Genomic DNA, 20,694 nt, shown 5'->3' with positions numbered 1-20,694 from the left:
TGTTGAGGTAATTGACTTGTTAGTGGTTGTTTCTTTTGTTACAACCCCTAGAGGTTCACAAGTCAGGTAAGTTAGGATTTCGGATTAATTCCCACGTTCGGAATTTTAAACATTTAGACTTATATGTATGAAAATGGTTAAGAATAGATATGACGTACACAAGTAGTCTTTAGGCAGACTTGTGAATTTATCCTTTTTCCTTGTATAGGAAACTAGATTGATGGAAGTTAGTTCTCATCCCACTTTTAATTTACTTTTAGCTTGAGGTTAATTAATTGTTGCAATGAAGATCCTATTTATGTGTATGTTCTTAACTAAAAATCTTGTTCAATGACAAGATTGTGTTTTATCCCATTTTGGAGGCTCACTGAGATAATTAATATCTCACCCCATGTTTTATTTTATTTTTCAGGTATAAGTAATTTTCAAAGTATCATCAGAGGCAGGATCACAGTCAAAGTCTAGTTTAGGGTTTAATTATCCGTTGTATTTTTAGAGGTGTCAATTATGTAAATGTAAATGTTTTATACATTTTTCTTCTAAAGAAAGTTATTCGAAGTCATTGGATTTGAAGTTTTAAGTCAAAATCTTAGAGTATAATTCTATTTGAGATGAAAAAGTTTTAAAATTCTTAATTCCCATATTGGGACGTTACAACCTATATCAGAGTATGCATGTGAATTTGTAGACTTACTGGTGACTCATATTTCTCTAAATTGATTCTTGTGCTTCTCTTATAATCTCATTGCAATGCAGTTTTTCTTTAAAATTATGCACTTACACTGTTATATAATTCTCCAACTTTGTTGGAGAATGCTTATATTCATACAATTGATTGTGCACCTTACTATTGCTTCATATTTTATAGGAATGAAAGTGCTGATATCAAGAGTATTGTTAAACAAGTCACCCGTTTGCTAGATAGGACAGAGTTATTTGTTACCGAACATCCAGTGGGTGTTGAACCTCGTGTGGAAGCAGTGACTAAGTTACTAAATATCCAAAATTCAGAAAATGTTTTAATTCTAGGGATATGGGGAATGGAGGGCACGGGTAAAACAACCATTACCAAAGCCATTTATAATGAAATTGGAAGCAAATTTGACGGAAGGAGCTTCCTTCTAATTATAAGGGAATCTCGGGAAACAAATTTTAACCTAGTTTATCTAGAGCAGCAGGTACTTTGTGATGTTTACAAAACTACGACATTCAAGATACGTGACATAGAATCAGGGAAAAATAAAGAAAGACTTTCCCAGAATAAGGTGCGTTTAGTTCTTGATGATGTAAATGAATTGGACCAATTAAAGGCTTTGTGTGGAAGCCGTGAATGGTTTGGTCAGGGGAGTAGAATTATCATCACAACAAGAAATATGGATCTTCTTACATCTTGTGGAGTTGATCAAGTGTATACAATTGAAGAAATGGACGAAAGTGAATCTCTTGATCTTTTCAGTTGGCATGCATTCAAGCAACCAAGTCCTACAAAAGATTTAGCTACACATTCAACAGATGTGATTGCTTATTCTGGGAGATTGCTGATGGCGATTTTCGCAAGTGTACGAAATCGTGCCAGTAGTAAAATAAAACGGTAAGACCGAGTGTCGAACTCGAGGATCGCGTTGCACTATTGAATTATATTTAGAACTTAATTGAACAAAAAAGTATGAGGTTTGGTTTATCGCAATAATGAAAATTCAAACAAAGTAAATATGGTTCAAACTTATAAAGAGAAAAGTGTTGGGGATGAGTTTTACTGGATGACTATTTTATGTTAGTGACCTAATTATCGCTATTGAATCGACTCATTTAGTTGCTACCGAATCCTCTATAAAATTCGTGCCCTAATTCCTTAGTGACAAAAACGTTAATTCTAAAATAAACACCTAATTCCTTAGTGAGTTTTAAGATTAAAATTAAGCATAAACGAGCAAGGATTCTCAAATGGTTCCAAGAGTTTGCATCTATTCCTAGACTACAAAGGCAAGGATTTCTTATCTCAAGCGTTTATAAATTCCACTTCCGTATCACAATATAAATCGTAAATCAATTTAAAGGCTAGGTCAATTAACAATCATGTTCATCTAGGGTTACTCATCCCCAACAATGGAGGGTTTAGTTACACATAGTAAATAAACAAGAAAAAGGGATAAAAGAAGTATTACAAGAACTATTCATCAATGATTCTTGCTCTAACTCCTTCAATGGTGCTCCGGATCGCTTCCGATATGTTTCTGTGCCTTTTTATCTCCAAAATTCGTGAACCCTTAATCAGAAAACGCAGCTTGGTTAAATAGACAGGCTAAAAATCGGGCCCCGAAGTGTAAAATTCGGTGCCCGAACTGCAGAATATCAGATCCATAAGCCCATGACTGCGCGAAATCGGGGCCCGAACTCTCCTGTTCGGCGCCCGATTAATGCCGAGGCTGAGGGTTGCTTTTGGACTTTCAAAATCGGCGCCCGAATAAGCTGATTCGGGGCCCGATTATTTACGTGAGTAGCATCCTCCTGAGCCTGAGAAAATCGGTGCCCGAATCCCTGAAATCGGCGCCCAAATTGCCACTTTGCTGGAATTCCAAAATCTTGGTTTCTGTGTTTTCAACTCCTGTTTCTTGATGAATTACTCTAGAAATGACATAAAAAGTATCTACAAAACTAGTAATGACAGAGTGCCATCATCTTGATGAATTACTCTAGAAATCACATAAAAAGTATCTACAAAACTAGTAATGACAAAGTGTCATCAATTGCCACTAGCACTTGAAGTACTTGGATCCTATTTGTCTAAATGTGAAATAATAGAGTGGCAGAAAGTTTTGGATAAACTCAAATGTATTCCCCATGATCAAGTACATATGAAACTAAAAGTAAGCTTTGATGGTTTAAAAGAGTTTACAGAGAAACAAATATTCCTTGATATAGTTTGTTTCTTTATTGGGATGGACCGAAATGATGCAATACAAATATTAAATGGGTGTCAATTTTTTGCTGATATTGGAATTAAAGTCCTTTTAGAGCGAAGCCTTGTAACTGTTGACAATAGGAACAAGCTTAGAATGCATGATTTGTTGAGAGACATGGGAAGACAAATAATTTATGAGGAATCACCATTTGATCCTGAGAACCGCAGTAGATTGTGGCGCCGTGAAGAAGTATTTGATATATTATCAAAGCAGAAGGTAATTACTAACTTCAGATATATTGATATTGTTTAAGTTGGAAGGGAATTAGTTATAGTTTCCACAAATAACTCATCACATCAACAATTGTAGAAATTCTTAATGGAGGATCAAGGAACACCTACCTATCTGGGAAGTTTCTAGAGAAGATCATAGGGAAAAGACTTGATTAAAAAAGTTTATATTATATTAAACTTGATACATTTTTAGAGATGTAAGTAAAGAAAAAGTTAACAAGTACATGTTCACAATCCCACCAGATGTGTGACATAATTTGTGTACCATTCACAATCCCACCAGATTTGATGTTACACCAACCACCGTGGTGCAAATGTCGGTAGCACACAATGTGCAGCGTCTGTTTTGCTGCCAACAAGCCACAGGTAGTGCCGGAGGAATCGGCGATGGTGATGCCCGACCCGAGAGCATTGAAAATGGGTGAAGAAAGGACAAAGAAGATGGCAAAAGTGAGAGTGAAAGTGAAAAAGACGATGGAAGAGAGTGAATTGATCTTCACCTATATAAAAGGGTTGATGACTAAAACCAAACAGAAATTTTGCATCGCAGCTCTATTTTCTATGTCCCCATGGCCGTCCCAGTGTAGGAGAACAAGTACTGAGGGAGGGTGGAAGAAGGGGAAAATCTCATATGGAGGGTCTACCAGCAGATCCTACAGCTATTAATAACTTGTGCACCATGCATCACTAGACCTCTGGTTACTTTTGCACGTTAGAAGTAGCCCATTTTACCATACTTATTAGAATCATATTATTTCAATTCACATATTTTTCAAAATAGATTTTCATTGCTATCAAATTTTTGATTTTGTAATAATTTTCCAAAACATAAATACGTATCTTGAAAAAAATTGAAATGATAATTTTTAAAAGAAAGTTTTTTTTTTTTTTTTTTTTTATAAAATGGAGACAGATACTATTACAAACAATATTCTAAGGAAATATAAAAAATAAATAAAATAACCTGGAATCTATGAGAACAAACCCAGATATGCTACCAATATCAAAGGATCTAAGAGGTTAAGAATGGAATTGGTGATATTGTAAAGAGAATTGAAGTTTGGAGCTATAATTTGAACATAAGGGGAAAGTTTGAGCATGTTGGAGCAAGACACAAGATCTAGGGTTTGGGCTTTTGATCTGAAGCTTGGGAAACGAAGCATGAGCTGCCAAGAAGTGGAAGCTATGAGCTGAAGCATAAAAAGGGATTAAAGTTCCAAAAGATATTATTTATGGTAAGTTTCTCATAAGAAAAATCACTTTGGGATATTATGATCATTTATGTGTGTAAAATGAATCATGAGCATGTTTGGGATACTGATATAGAAATTGGATTGAAACTGAAATGTAAGTATAAGTGGTTAATAGCTTAAGTTGTGGTTAAGTTGCCAGAAGTTGTTCCAAAAGCCTCCATAATTTATTATGGAATTAATATGTTATAATTGCTGTAGGAATGGTTTAGGAGCTGAGTATGCATGTTTGGTTTGCTTCTGGAAATTTTGAATTGAAATTGAATTCTTTAGAGGGCATAAGCTGTCAGTTAAGATGTTTTGGGCAAAATGCCTTAAATGACTAAGTTGTGAGTTCAAACTGTTGTATAATTGATTCATAGGTTTGATCATTCATGTTGGTATATGGTGTGAAAGTTTGAATTGAAGTTGATATGATAAAAATCATAAGTTGCTAGTTAAGCCGTTGAAGAATAGCTTAAGTTGGAATTTAAGTTGTTTCAAGTATTATTTTGTGAAAACCGGATTAGGAGAAATAATTATAATTGCTGTAGGAATGGTTTAGGAGCTGAGTATACATGTTTGGTTTGCTTCTGGAAATTTTGAATTGAAATTGAATTCTTAAGAGGGCATAAGCTGTCAGTTAAGATGTTTTGGGCAAAATGCCTTAAATGACTAAGTTGTGAGTTCAAACTGTTGTATAATTGATTCATAGGTTTGATCATTCATGTTGGTATATGGTGTGAAAGTTTGAATTGAAGTTGATATGATAAAAATCATAAGTTGCTAGTTAAGCCGTTGAAGAATAGCTTAAGTTGGAATTTAAGTTGTTTCAAGTATTATTTTGTGAAAACCAGATTAGGAGAAATAATTATAATTGCTGTAGGAATGGTTTAGGAGCTGAGTATACATGTTTGGTTTGCTTCTGGAAATTTTGAATTGAAATTGAATTCTTTAGAGGGCATAAGCTGTCAGTTAAGATGTTTTGGGCAAAATGCCTTAAATGACTAAGTTGTGAGTTCAAACTGTTGTATAATTGATTCATAGGTTTGATCATTCATGTTGGTATATGGTGTGAAAGTTTGAATTGAAGTTGATATGATAAAAATCATAAGTTGCTAGTTAAGCCGTTGAAGAATAGCTTAAGTTGGAATTTAAGTTGTTTCAAGTATTATTTTGTGAAAACCAGATTAGGAGAAATAATTATAATTGCTGTAGGAATGGTTTAGGAGCTGAGTATACATGTTTGGTTTGCTTCTGGAAATTTTGAATTGAAATTGAATTCTTTAGAGGGCATAAGCTGTCAGTTAAGATGTTTTGGGCAAAATGCCTTAAATGACTAAGTTGTGAGTTCAAACTGTTGTATAATTGATTCATAGGTTTGATCATTCATGTTGGTATATGGTGTGAAAGTTTGAATTGAAGTTGATATGATAAAAATCATAAATTGCTAGTTAAGCCGTTGAAGAATAGCTTAAGTTGGAATTTAAGTTGTTTCAAGTATTATTTTGTGAAAACCAGATTAGGTGAAATATGTTGAATTGGCATATGAGTAATGGAAAAATGATAAGTTGTTTTAGTAATGTTAAAAGTGCTTAAATGGTAATTAAGCTATTTTGGAAGTGCTTAAATAGCCAAACGGTAAACTTCTGGTGCATAGACTAAAATGGGAATTTTTGTATATGCTGGTTGTTGAAGTAGGAGTATGTCGCAAGTTGCTTGGACTGTTTCAGAAAAGGAAAGACCTATAAGTCAAGGCATAAACTATTTTGGAAAAGTGATTACGGAGTTTTGTAGAAAGCAGAAGCTGCAAATTGTGGATAAGCTGCTTGCAAATTCCAGGAATGATTCACGGTGAATTCCTTTAGCTTAGAACCCACCTTTGGGGATCAATGATGATTATGTTAGATTATATAACATGAATAATTAGACCATTTTTTTTTTATGGTTACTTGTCGATTGTGCAAGCATGACTATCAGGCCATATGAATGGTACATTTGAAACAGAATAAATATGAGATAGTAGAATGATTATTTCTGAATTAGGTATCCTTATTTGTTTATTCTAAAATCTCATTTATGTTAATAAGTATGTTTATGCTAGTATAAATGTTGGAGGGAAATTCTATCAACGCAATTGATGTATATAATTATAGTAATGATTTGAAAGAAAATTGAAATGAGTAGAAAAATTGAAATGTGTAACATGCTCATAGAAAGAAAAAGAAAAAGAAAATAAAATTGAGAAAATTCTGTTTGCTACAACGAAGAGATAATGTAGCCTATGAGGTACGGCTCATAGTAACAAATGCGAAACTCTGTTTGCTACAACGAAGAGATAATGTAGCCTATGAGGTACGGCTCATAGTAACAAATGCGAAACTTCGTTTGCTACAACGAAGAGATAATGTAGCCTATGAGGTACGGCTCATAGTAACAAATGCGAAACTTCGTTTGCTACAACGAAGAGATAATGTAGCCTATGAGTTACGGCTCATAGGAACAAATGTGAAAACTCCGTTTGCTACAACGAAGAGATAATGTAGCCTATGAGGTACGGCTCATAGTAACAAAATGAAATAGTTATTGTTCTCCACAACGAAGAGATAATATGATATATACTCACATAATGAAATGTATAACTAATGATATGAAATTTTAAGTCAAGAATTATTCGGTTAGTATTTGAAAAACTTATATTTTTCAATTATGGAATCAAGGAAAACATCTAAGGACCCTCCAACATGAATACTAACATAGCATACACATATTAACATGAAAATTATGTTTAGAATGAATTAGCTGCGAAGCAATATTTTATGGGCATTTTGCCAATCGTTGAAAATGAGGAATTTTAGTTATGGAACTCCGGCTTAGTTAGCCGAAATTAGCTGTTATCAGAAAAGAATTAGAGACATACTCAAATAAGTATGTCAAAGTATATGCTATACCAGAATACGATATATTGGATATATGTTTATGATTATTATTATGATTATGGTGATTATGTTTATGATTAAAGTTATGAGTATGACTATATTTATTATATAATCAAGGTAGTATTTCAGCCAGCGATTCTAGTTATCCCCTGATCGCTCAGTTATGCATAATGAAATCGTATAAACCCAAAATAGGTTGAGTTAGAAACAGATGCCGATCCTAGGTTCCCTGAGATTGCCTACAACCTAGGATAGGTGGAACTCATGAGACATCTTGTCTCACCAAAATCCTTTTTATTTATTTCAGATATTCAGGTTACTAGACGACAAAATGGTTCGTGATGAAGAAGCAGAAGTCGCTGGACCATACAAAGTTCACGTCAGTGGTGTTATTGCAGAGGTATATGAGGAGAATTTTCTATATCTTATTCAGAGGAAATTTTTATTATTGTAATTTTAATGTATCCAATGCCAAGTATAACACACATGCTAGATATCCTAGGAAATTTCTAGTAGGGGTGTTACAACCTCGTTGAATCTCTTCATCATCTTTGAACGCATAAATACCCGCATTTTGAAGAGAGGAATAGAGATGTGCCATGAACTTTGCACTACTGTCTTCCCCTCTAAAACTTAAGAACACATCGAACATCTTCGGCTGAAACATCAAAGAAAAAAATTGCTTAGATATAATGTTTCTGAAATTCTTGATGCCACATATGCATCATCAACTATGAGATTACCCACGATTTATTTTGTTACTAATTTCCAATTCACAGCCATACCAATCAACTTTAGAGGGTTCTTGTGATGGTTATGAAACTAAATGTTAACAATTGATTCATTAATGTTCTGTTTTCTTCATTTGCAGTCATCAATTTTGGAACCAAAAAACCATACATTGATGATACATCAAGCTGAAATAGTGTCAGAATCATATATATACTACCGCTCACCTGATCAGTCTTATTACTTGTTTCCCTCGTAATGATATCTCTTGCCATGGCTTGTTGCAGAACATGCATTTGAAGCTTGCTATTTTCATCAATGGTTACAAGGCACTTGTCTTCAAGGAGATTTATTTGAAGAGTTGTGCATTGTATTGACCTATTTAATATATGGAGTACATCATTTTGGTTCATCCCAATCAAGAAACATGCTATATCAAGGAATATTTTTTTTTTCTCTTCGTTGCTCAAATGGCGAAAACTCTTTTCTAGAGCTTCTAGTAGTTGTGGAACTGGAATGGAAAATCTTTGAAGACTCCTTAACACACCCTTCCATTCAAGTCCTTTCTTTCGATACAAAAACTCCCCAATGACTTTAAGAGCAAGAGGCAACCCCCCACAATGGGCAACTAGTTTTCTTGGAAGTTCACCAAAATCTTCTCTAAAAAGTTCACCAAAATCTTCTGGAGGATTTGGAGGGCTGAATGCACTAAAAAGCTCAAGCGATTCACTTTCGTCCAGTTCTTTCACTACTCTATATATATGGTCAACTCCATGCTCCATGAGCAAATGTCTATCTCTTGTTGTGATGATTATTTTGCTGCCTGGACCAAACCAATCCCGATTTCCGCACAAAGTCTGTAGCTGCTTCAATTTATTAATATCATCAAGTATAAGAAGTACCCTTTTATATGTTGAAGTCTTTCTTTTAAAATAACGCTTCCTGATTCAACTGTAGGTATTGTTATTTCAGTTGTTCCGTCAATAATAAAAAGAAGTTGCTCTTGTAAAGGAGTCTGATTATTATTTGAATTCCAAAATCCCCAATGTCTCCAAAGAAGCACGCCTGCTCAAAATAGGGACCAATCTGTTTGTAAATGGCTTCGGCAATGGATGTATTACCAATTCCTTCCATCCCCCATATCCCTAGCAGGAGGAGATTTTAATTGCTTCAATAGTTGAATCACATCTTGCACACGAGAATATATATATGCTCCCTGTACTGTAATATGCTCCCTGTACTGTAATTACATAAGGAGATTCTTCTACTAATGTTTAGCACAAGAGTAGCACATTTAACTACCATCTCAATATAATCATTCTCGTCCCTACATAATGGTTGAAGGAGGAGAGATTGATGATTAATGTATAACAATTCTCCAACATATGCATATGCGAAAATAATTTAAATTGAAAATTGCTTTTTACACATTTGAACTTTCTTAAAGACACATGGAAAATAAGTTTTTGCTCTTAACGGTAGTTAAATACAGTTTGATCTTTTCGGCGGTAGTTAACTAACGTTGCTATCTGGACATATTCTAGAAAGCAACAACAGTTAACCATTTGTACATAATCTCTCAAACTCTACCAAATTCACCCAATATCATTTTCACGAAATCACAAGTCATCCTAATGCTATTAACATACAATGTAGTTGTGTAGGGTGTTTTTTTTTATTTTATAGCTTTAGTAAAATGTTAGTGTTTAGGGTTAGTTTAAAAATCTATTTTTTTTTGTTAGATTAGGATGTTATAATGTCTAAATGAATAATTCAATGTTTTTTCCTATTGTTTTTGCGTAGATATGTCTGGGAACCCACGTAGAAGCCAACTCGGCAAGGAGACCATGAAGAATAGTGCTAGGTAAGAGAGGATGGCGGCAAACCCTCATATGCCTAAAAGGAGAAGAGGGCGTAGGAACCCGGAAGGAGTAAAGAGCTCACAGGCAGCCCAGTTGCATGTGTATGAGACTCGGGACGAGGGAGACGATCCGACTGAGAAACACTATGTTGATGGGCCAGATGATCCATACTTTCAGCCGCCAGAGGTAGAGGAGGATCAGGCTGATGGTGAGGATCAGGCAGCCACACATGCCTTCCTTGTAGGGTTTCCCTTTCCTGGAGGTCCTGAGGATCTATCAGTCTTGTCCGGATACGCGCGTCATGTTGCGATGATCCATTGGACAAACACTGATAATGTAAGTGCTTTTATTCTTTACACTTTTTATTTTTCAAGTGCTGGAAAGGTTTTTTTTACGTCATTGTTGAATTTTTTAATATCATTTTAATATTATTGATTTATAAGGCTAAGTACTTAATTGATTAAATGTTAAGTAATTAATTGTATAAGTGTTTCAAGTAATTAATTTTAAAGTGTTAACTTATTAAGTGATTAACTGATTAAATGTTAAGTGTTTATCTGTTTAAGAGATATTTAAGTGATTAAATGTTTATAACGTTTAGTGTTAAGTGATTAAATGTTTAAGTGATTGTTAGAGGACTGAATAGTTATGGAATGCTTGAGTGAAATTCCACTCAGGTGATCTGTTTATATACACTCTAATATGGGAGTTACAAGGATATTAATCAACTTTCTAGTTCCTAATTACATAAATGTGATTTACTAGAAAATAATTAACTATTGATCTTCTAGCTGCATGAATAATTGTACATATTACTAAGGTATTTATTTTATAATTCCAACACTCCCCTCAAGATGGAGCATATAGATCAAATGCTCCAAGGTTGGAACACATACTTTGAATTCGCGGTCCCCTTAAGGATTTTGTGAAGATGTCTGCCAATTCTTAAATTATAATTGTGTTTGTCCATCTATTAAATTTATGATTTTATTAAATTATAATTGTGTTTGTTTTTCGCAGGGATCAATTTTGGAGCATTTACCGGGTCCTTACGCAAGGAAGTCTAATTCACAGTGGGTCCCACATATGCCATGTGTCGGCGGATGGCTTCCTACGAGGGGGCATTATGATGTTCACATATACTGTCTAGGGCTTGATAGTCTGGAGGTTTATGATGTCGTCTTAAGGACGTACAAAGACCGAAGGGAGGTCCATCCATTTGAGGACATCTATTGTTATTCTGGATGGGTTGTACCGCACTTGCTTGAGTGGGTTTAAAGGCAGTACAGGTTTATGCAGGACATCCCTAGAGATCCAGCATCTATACATGCTATTCCTCTAGACCAGGTTGTGCATGCTTTCCTAGACTTCCGTCTGCATATCATTCCTCTGGATCAGTGGGTCATGTGGCACATGATGTGTGGTAGTAAACACCTGTATATGTGGTATGGTATGGTTGAGTGTCTCAGCCGAAGATTCTGCCACCAAGTGCTGGATCTCCTCCTAGGCCAGTGAATTAGGAGCATATTATTGTGTAGGAGCATGACAGAGATATGTCAGACTCATTGGAGATTATTAACTCCTACGTTCAGATTGCAGATTATGCGTTTACTCATGCCCTGGATTTTAGCAGGGAGGATCTACTGTAGAGGCCTTGAAGCAGATTTGTCGTACGGGTCAACCAGTCTTGACATATTCAATCATCAGGACACATAGGCAGATGTCGAATGGTGCACGTTGATTAGTTTGATTTCAATTTAGGACTTTTATTTTGATTTATGTACATTTTAACTTAGATGTAACATTATGACATTTTCGTACTTATTTAATGACATTTGATATTTATCTGATTTATTGTGTTAACTTTAATGTTTTGGTTTTTTAATTTAATTGAATCAATGTATGTTTGAATGAGAAAATGATTGAAAGAATGTACGTTTGAATGTATACATGAAAAAGTATGCATGTGAAATTTCTGCAGCCACTGTAGTTAACTATAGTTGTGGACTAATTTTTGTGGATTTTGATCCAGCGACAGTTTTTGTGGTCCACAGTCTACACAAAATTCTATAAATAGGTGGTGGTCATTGCTTCTCATTTCATTTTCTAAACTCAACATACAACTACACAAATTTCTCAGGCGGATCTAAACACGATGTTGGTTATAAGATGCGTGGTGGTGGAGAAAAGGTGTCTTAACATCGTTGTTATGAACTGTGGAAAATTTATGCGTAAAATATGGACAAACAAAGAGGTTGTTATGAGCTAGATTTTGCAGATCTGCCATTACTATTGTAGAAATTTTTCAGTTGGCAGGCCAGCAGGATCTAACTCAAAAACATCATCTTCGAAAATCTTTATCATGTGTGGTTAGATTGTTTGATTATTTGATGGTTTGATTTGTATATATGTTTGAGATTTAAAGTATTATGGAGAAAGCAAAGGTGCAACGATAGTTAGCTGCAGTTAGGGGCAAAAGAGCTAACTACTGTTGATATGCAGTAGTTAACTACCACGGTAAAGGTCATACGGTAGATAACTACCATTAAGGGCAATCGAGCCATGTGTTTTTAGGAAAAAACACATAGTGAGAAAAGCAATTTTCCTTTAAATTTAGCTAAAGTCATAATAATCAGATGAATCAAAACATTTAGTATTAAAAAGGCCGTAAAGATGGAGTATTCTAATTTCAAATCAAGCAATTTTCATACCTATGCAAGTCTCGTAAATAGTCTAATACATCATATTTGAAAGCTTGATTTGTGATTGCTGCTACCCAACTGATGAACTTGTCTTCATCTTCAGAAGAGGTTTCTTCCTGAATCGAGATTCTGTCCACAAGATCATGAAAACTCGCTCCATACATATCTCTATGCAAACTTTCATAGGAGGGACAGACACCATCATAAAAGAAAGGCAAAACAATGAGAGAATATTTGGTTCTTTGACAACACTCAATTATTTTCTCCAACTCTTTAAGACACCATATTGAATTAGTATAATTCTTTGAAAATACAATTATAGCAATTTTGCTATCTTCTATTGCATTCAACGTTGAGGATGCTATTACATGATCATCACTTCCAAGCCTCTCGTCATCCCAGAAAACAACCGTTTCAGCATCTGAAGCAAGAGCCTTATAAATACCGGAAACAAAAGAAGTCGTATCTTTAGTGCAGAAACTCAAGTACACATCGTAGCTCTTCGTTGGATTAGAAGTGAGGGAAGACATGATAGAACTTGATTAAAATTGATGAAAGTGATCAATGAATCTGAAGTAACTGAACTTGATCAAAAGTCCTTCTAGCTTTACATTCACATCTCAATTCAAAAGTCGTCTCATAAACTATATTTTATTATTGCCACCGAAGAATAAACCATTGATTTATACGTATATTAATGAATAAAGAAATGAAGCCGTTTGGTTGCTCGTGAGTGAGGTTGAGGGAGTGTATACTGACCTTGTTGTCAAAATTCCGACTTAAATCCTAAAATCCAGGATTTTGCGACTTTCTTCACCTTCAACGACTTAAATCCATAGTAGAATCCTAAAGTAGACAAAATCCATTGATTTTGATTGCAATTTTACGATTTCTTATAAACTAAGTCATTTATGACTATGTACCATTTATAACATATTTAGAATTAATTTTTTTGGGTAAAATCCATTGATTTTGATTGCGATCTTACAATTTCGTATATCGATTCTACAAAAGTCGTTGAGTAAAATCCTTCGATTTTGATTGCGATTTTACGAGTCCCAATTTTGCTATTCCCTTTCGACCTGAACTAAAGTCCCGATTTTGACAACCTTTACTGACTGACCCACAAACATGGAATTTGATCCTCGTCCTCGCTAATTTTTATTCTCGTGTTATCTAAATTTTTCAGTCATGGTTGGTGGCACACACCCTTCACCTGTTTTCCTTATTATATTATATAAGTAATAATGGGAATAGAATACCCAATTCAAATGTAAATTCACAACTACTGTCAAATATGGTGACACCCTTATATTAAATCGTTACCCATATGCCTATAAAACTCAGTTTTTAGCAGGGCAAATTATTGTTTTCTGTCAAATTGTTTTAAAATGTCATATGTTGGACTTGTTGTGGTTAAGCTCAAAATGTTTGGTAATGACGCAGTTAAATTAACATAAACAACTAATTAGCATCATATTCATAGCTAAATATTATTTCTTGATCAAAATGAACATTATCTTTATCCGAAATTTACACATTGTATGGTGGGTAGGTTGTTTTTGTGCTTTTGTTTACACCAGATGCTCTCTGTATAATGTACTGGTCTGGTGTAGAAAAATCCACCCATGGTGTAAAAAGCATGGCGCGTGGATGCTGATCATCTCGATATCCACTCCACGCATCCTTGTTGCCTATACCTCTGAAATGTTGATACATCTGCCTGCAACAAAGACAACCACATATAAATATACAAACCATCAAAACTTACAAATGAAAAAATAAACATAATTATTTATTTATACCTGCAACAAAGTCAAGTATCCTGATAGATGCTTGGTGTTCCAATGGGCAGCATGGTTAAGCTCCCTATACAAGTGTGATAATGCAACAACTCCCCATGAAAAACCAGCAACAATCTCCAGGCCTCTGAAGTACCCCAGATAGGCAACATCCACATAGGTGGCGCTCTTGTCAGTGAAGAGCGTGATCCCCACCAAGTACAACAAATATATGCGGAGATCCTGGTACTACAACTTCTATATGTAACACCCCGTTTTCCCAACATAAAAATTTCATATAAATCAGAGTATTTAGTTCATAAACGGAATGTCACATATTTCTTGAAAATCATAAAATAGATAATAATAATAATAATTATCCTTCAAAATTCAACATCATAAAATCTGAAACCTTGCAGCGGAAAATAGTTCAACATAATAAAAGTCTTGGCACGCAGGCCTCATCAGAATCTCATAAGTCTTAGTTCAATAATTATTCATAAAAGTTCATAAAAGAAACGTAAGGAATAGAAGTAAAAGCAAGCCCCATCCCGTTACGTATCAGAGCACCTAGACACAATGTGAGGAGTCCACTCACGAATGCCTCTAATCTTTATTACCTGCAAGTTACCCATACGAAGGGCAACATTTTCAAGCAGAAGGGGTGAGATTTCACAGTCAATAAATTAAATATATAATTCATAAAAATGCATTTAACAACATAAAACATTATCAACATTTATCACTTAGCATAATATCAATTCATAATCAAATATCATCAGTAAATCATAATCAACATCATCTTTTAAAATCATCATCAAACATCATATTCAACTTGACACTTAACTCGACAATGCGACACAACTTGACAAATGCAACTCTTAACAACTGATATCATCGTAAACTTCTTGATATGCAAATGCATGTGGTACCATTCGGGGCATCAAGCCCCCAACATAATATGAGCGTAAATAGGCTCTTAAACAGGTGAGCATAAAGCTGCCGGGCCTCAAGCCCCCAACGTAGTTTGAGCATTAAGCTGCCGAACCTCAAGCCCCCATCTTTAATGAGTATGCAATGGACTCAATCTTCCTACAACTTAGACAACATCATAACATCTCTTACAATTCCATAAACATGGACAACTTCTTAAACCTTTACAACTTAGACCGACTCATGCAACTTCAAGACATTAAATGGTCAACAGCATTGAACAACAACAAAATACAACATATAATAGTGCTTGAATGTCCTAACATCATTTGAGGAATGCATTACATCTACATAAATATCATAAAACGTCTTAATAGCACTCATACATCATTATTAATAATCTCAGTCATCTAACAGACTTCTGGAACATCTGGAAGTATCCCTAACAACCCCCATTCTTACTTCTAAGATCAACTCATGACTACACGTGTGAAAGGATCGCATGGAAAACAATTCGGGCAACTAACAGCTTAACTCGTAATGGCGAGTGCAATTGCTCGCAATGGCGAGTGTCTGGACTAGCTCGCAATGGCGAGTGATTTCGCTCGCAATGGCGAGCGATGAGCTTCATAGCTCGCAATGGCGAGTGGTACTGCTCGCAGTTGCGAGCGATAAATGTCAGTACGGCCAGAAACATGTTTTTCTCAAAATTTCACCTAATCTCTTTGTTCTATCATCCAATTAACATCTAATTATCACCCTATGGAATATCTAAGGTCTGTATACAAGTTTTGCATCAATCTAACATCTTTTCATGGTTCAACCATCAAATCGGTCTTTAACCCTAATTCTCAATTCTCACAAAAACTCAACCTAATCATGCTAAATCCATTTTTCAGTGTAACGCCTCATTTTTATTTAAGTATTTTTTGACGATGTTTGAATATTTTATATGATTTTTATGTGATATATGGTGTGATGCTATTTTATTATATGATTTATGGAGTTGTGTATTATTTAAATGAATATTGTTTTATTATTTGTGGAAATAATAGGAGAAATAAAAATAGGTAGAATTATTATTTATTTTAGTTAATGGGAATTAAGTAGTAATTAAGTGAGAAAAGAAGGGAGTTATGTTTTTGGGAGTAAAAGAAAGAAAGTCAGACAAAAACTGTTTTCACGTACAATTGAGAAAAAGGTGAGTTTTTGGAGAGAAAGAGGAGAAGAACCAAGAGAGCTAGGAAGGAATCAATTGCTGTAGCTTTTCGTTTCGTTTTGCTGAATTAAGGTAAGGGTGGGATTTCCTTTCAATAATATGTATATATAATTGTGATTTTGATGAATTGTTGTTCTTGGTTTTAGGGTTAGAAGTTTTATGTTAATTGAGGAAAATATGATGAATTGTGTTGTTGATGCATGTTTCTATGTTGTTTTGGTTGATATGTTGTATATAAAACTTGTAAACATTGTTCTAATTCATTTTGGGTGATTAGGGGATCAGAAATTGGGTTTTTGGGGTGAAAATGGTGTTAAAATCGTAACAGTAGATGAAAAACTCGCCAGAAATTCGCTATCAGCGAAACTCTCTGGAACATTTTCGCTATTAGCGAAATTGTCCAGTGACAGCATTTTCTGTTTCGCGTTCTTACGTCTTTTTCACCCGTTTCTGTTTTGAATTAGCTTTAGGTGTAAACATAAAAGTTGTAGATAATTGAGTGAGCTTTCTAATGGCTTTGGAGTGACTAGAAAATTATTTGTAGATTTTGAGTTATGGTGAAAATAGTCCAAGTGGGTCTTCAGAAAACTTTAAGAAAATTTAGCATAACTAATCCCAAGTTAGTCCAAAAACTTATGGTTGGTTTCCCAACTTCAAACTTAAGTGTTAGGGATTTAGTTGAGGTGTTTTATGGGTATTTGGCTTATGTCCTATTGATCAAAACTTAATTGCTTTTGGAGGATGTTTTGGACTTTGAGATGAATGTAATTGATATATATATATGTTATGTTGTTGATTTCCGTTGTTGACGTTGTTGTATCGTCTAATGTCGAAGTTGGGGAGTGTTTCATAATTGTTGTAGGCACATATGTTGTTGTTGTAGTCGTTGTTGAAGTTGTATGTTGATATACACAAGTCGAGTCCATATGCATACTCATGTTCTGTTGGGGGCTTATGCCCTGGAATGTTTATCATTCACCTGTTAGGGGCTTAGGCCCTGGGATGCTTTAACCATCCAAACTGTTGGGGGCTTATGCCATGGAATGCTTAGCATTCAACGCGCGTAGATTGGTACCACATGCATGATGCATTAGTTGTTGTCGTTGTTGCATTGTCGAGTTGTTGTTGCCGTTGTCGCATTGTCGAGTTGTCGGTGTCGTTATTGATAACAAATTTGTTGTTGTTGTTGTTGTTCAGCGTTGTTGAAGATGATTATGTTGTTGCTATATGTATACGTTTATATACATTATTAATGATGCCTGCTGTGATATGTTGTTGTTTCATTAATTTGATGAATTATATATTATTATTGGATGTGTTTCTCACCCCTTCTTCTTGAAAACTGTTGCCCTTCGTATGGGTAACTTGTAGGTAATGATGGCTTGTAGGTTGGTTGGCTCAAGTGTCTAGGGCTCTGATACATATTAGGATGGGGATCGTCGCGAATGTTTTCTTCATTTCTTTTATGTATCATGTTTTGAAAAGACTTGGTTGTTGGAGTTTATCCTTGTTGAAAATAATGTTTATTATCTTGAGGCCTTTGTGCCAAGAATTACATTGATGTTGAATTATATTTTCTAAAAGAATTATTCCGCTGCAGTTTTAAGATATTTTAAATGTTGGTTAAAATAAATAGTTATTTTCTATTTATGGAATTTTGAAAAGCAGTGTGACACTCCGTTGTATGATTTACTCTGATTATTATAATTAATATTACGTTGTTGGGAGAACGGGGTGTTACATTCAGAATCATACCCTTAATAATATTGAAAGTTAGTCTCACCCTTACCTGGTTATGATGAAATCGCAGCTCTCCCTCTAGTTCTCCTCTTTTCTGACTTTTCTCCCTTTTTCTCCAAAAGCGTTTCACGTAAAAACGTTTCTAACTTACGTTGTTATATTTATTTCCCTTTATTACTCTACTCACCTCTAAACTTACTCTTTTCACATCACAGCCCAACTTCTAATATTTTTTTTTTTCATATCTTATTTTATTTAATAATAAAATAAGTCACACCAACATTATAACTTCACAAAATCATATACTTCACATCAATCTTGAAAATCACATAATTTATCTATAAATCATGTAAACTACTTAAATTCTTAAATCATATAAATCACACATATATAAATCATATAAATATATGTTAAAACTCATCAAATAATTAAATAATTACGACGGGCGTTACACTACACCTCCTCCTCCATATCACCGTCATTATCAACCTCCAACTGCTGCAAAAGACGCTCCTTGAAAATCCTCCTCAAGTAGCTAAACCGTGCATGTACACCTCTGGTCTCATTCACCTCATCAAGAGCATCTCTCGGAGGAGAGCCCAAATACCGCATAATCATCTCCACTGGATCGTCCCTTCTCATATTTTCGTGGGACAAAAGCATGCCATCAAACAAAACACATCATCAAGTGTCACTGTCATCTCCCCAAATGGGAGATGGAAGCTCGAAGTCTCCTCGTGCCACCTCTCTGCAAATGGATAAATCAGGTCGTGGTCAATCTGGCTGTAGCTGGTATCCTGAAGCTAGGAAAGGTCGGTGGCACTCAGTTCATCACGCCACCACCGTGCGTTCATGATAAGTCTGGTATCGTCATCATGCATCGTATCAATCTTTCTTCTCGTTGTTGATGAATTTAAACTTTTCTCGCCACTGCAAATAATTTAAAACAAAACTTTAACATCAGTTTCACAAAGACTAACAACCGTTTATGATCATTATCACATTAATAGGTACCACGCGCCTAAGATGCCTTCCAGGCCACATGCACATGGTACCTCGTCAGCAGGGTAGTATCGTGTGGGCCGCTGGATAGTCGTCAATAGGCTCAAGGTCTGGCTCCGGCACACGATTCGCCTCCGCCGCCACTGCTGGCCATCATCCACATCCTCCTCAGCATCACCCACACCCTCTATTGTAGGTTTCTTTCAGATTTTGATTTGAGTCTCTCTGTTTTGCTTGTAATTCTGTTTGTTAGGATCTATGTAGCACAAATGCATCATACACCAGATTCCTACTACATTTTGTTTCAGACTCTAATATATATTTAGAATCTGTTCTGTGCGTGAACATTTTGTCTAATATATCTTCATATTAGTCTGTTATTCGTTTAAGCTATGTGCCCACAACTTCATGTACCATTTTCTGGTTTTCCTGTTGTGTTGTTGATCCCTGGAATGGTCCTTATAAAATAAAAGTGTGTGTTCTTGTTTTGTTCTATTTTATTTTCCTGGACTAGCTAATGACTTTAATATTGTTCCCATTTGAGGTTATACATGTTATCCATTTGAATCCAATACCTATTAAAATGGAGGCTAGATAATGACTTTAATACCTTTTAAAATGGAGACTACCTGATTTTAATATCTTTTTTTTTTCTATATAATTTTGCTTCCATTTAAGCTTATACGGTGATGGCTATCTAGCTTGTGAAGTTTGTGTTTCGGCCTGCATATGGTTTTTGTTTTCTTACTGTAGTATTATTTGGTATAAAGTTTTATGTTGTGTTGTTTTCCGATTTGATATAGTTTCGAAAGTTGGAGAGGTTCTGTTTTGATTAACTCACATAAGAGCTGCTGCTTTAAGGGAAACTGGATAGTTTCCACCAAAACTATTGAAGGAGGTAGAATGAGAAGAAATTAGATGCTCTGTTAATTTGGAAGACAATGCACCTTCAAGTTTTTTTGGTTGGCAGACATCTGAAACATCTTTTCAACCTTTGATTTCTCAAGATTAAGGGTTTTCCTCTATATAAGTTTCCTTCATAATATGATATTAAACACTTTTGTTTTATTTAGCTTATGTAATTTTTGTGTTGCTATTTTTGGGTTCAGCAACTTCATAAATGATGCAACCAAAGAAAGGTAGTGATTCCGAACTTCTGAATGCGCCAAAGGATCCGAATATTCCTAATATAGATGCGGATATTGAAGATCCTAAACTATACAGCTTCTATGGCGTTTAGAGGTCTATGATTCCCCTCTTACATGGATGTTTAGATGTATGTTTAGTTTGATAAAATATGAATATGACAATTTACATTGAATTAACTTGTGTTGAACTTTGTTTTCAGGTTTCTGAGGAATA

At 34.9% G+C, this 20,694-nt stretch overlaps 1 protein-coding gene, 1 long non-coding RNA gene and 2 pseudogenes across 3 annotated transcripts in view; 2 read left to right on the top strand and 2 right to left on the bottom strand.

Moving 5' to 3' along the window:
- Positions 1-13,187, bottom strand: part of LOC146926833 (disease resistance protein RPP2A-like) — a 90,915-nt pseudogene extending 77,728 nt beyond the window's left edge. The window contains exon 1 of the transcript XR_015007937.1: positions 12,696-13,187. The product of XR_015007937.1 is annotated as a disease resistance protein RPP2A-like (transcript). The remainder of the gene's footprint in view (positions 1-12,695) is intronic.
- Positions 1,041-3,215, top strand: LOC146926835 (disease resistance protein Roq1-like). The gene is made up of 2 exons (XM_085700515.1): positions 1,041-1,534; positions 2,747-3,215. The coding sequence occupies exons 1-2, from the start codon at positions 1,041-1,043 to the stop codon at positions 3,213-3,215; spliced, it is 963 nt and encodes a 320-aa protein (XP_085556641.1).
- Positions 7,303-9,227, bottom strand: LOC146926834 (disease resistance protein Roq1-like; annotated as a pseudogene).
- A 3,391-nt stretch (positions 13,188-16,578) lies between the features above and the next one.
- LOC146926832 (uncharacterized) lies at positions 16,579-18,245 on the top strand. The gene is made up of 2 exons (XR_015008143.1): positions 16,579-16,662; positions 17,962-18,245. It is a non-coding gene; the product is annotated as an uncharacterized LOC146926832 (long non-coding RNA).
- Positions 18,246-20,694: the final 2,449 nt, after the last annotated feature.

Source organism: Medicago sativa, chromosome 4 (assembly GCF_051527215.1).
Source record: "Medicago sativa cultivar Bolivia chromosome 4, Bolivia_mono, whole genome shotgun sequence".
Classification (NCBI taxonomy): Eukaryota; Viridiplantae; Streptophyta; class Magnoliopsida; order Fabales; family Fabaceae; genus Medicago; species Medicago sativa.
The sequence above is the reverse complement of the archived record's forward strand: the minus strand, read 5'-3'. Positions and strand labels throughout refer to the sequence as shown.

Bases quoted from the DNA above. Each gene is read 5' to 3' on its own strand.
- LOC146926835 (XM_085700515.1), top strand. From the start codon at position 1,041: ATGGAGGGCACGGGTAAAACAACCATTACCAAAGCCATTTATAATGAA. The intron at 1,535-2,746 runs ATTGCTGATGGC...AAAGTGTCATCA, and splicing joins GTGATTGCTTATTCTGGGAG to ATTGCCACTAGCACTTGAAG.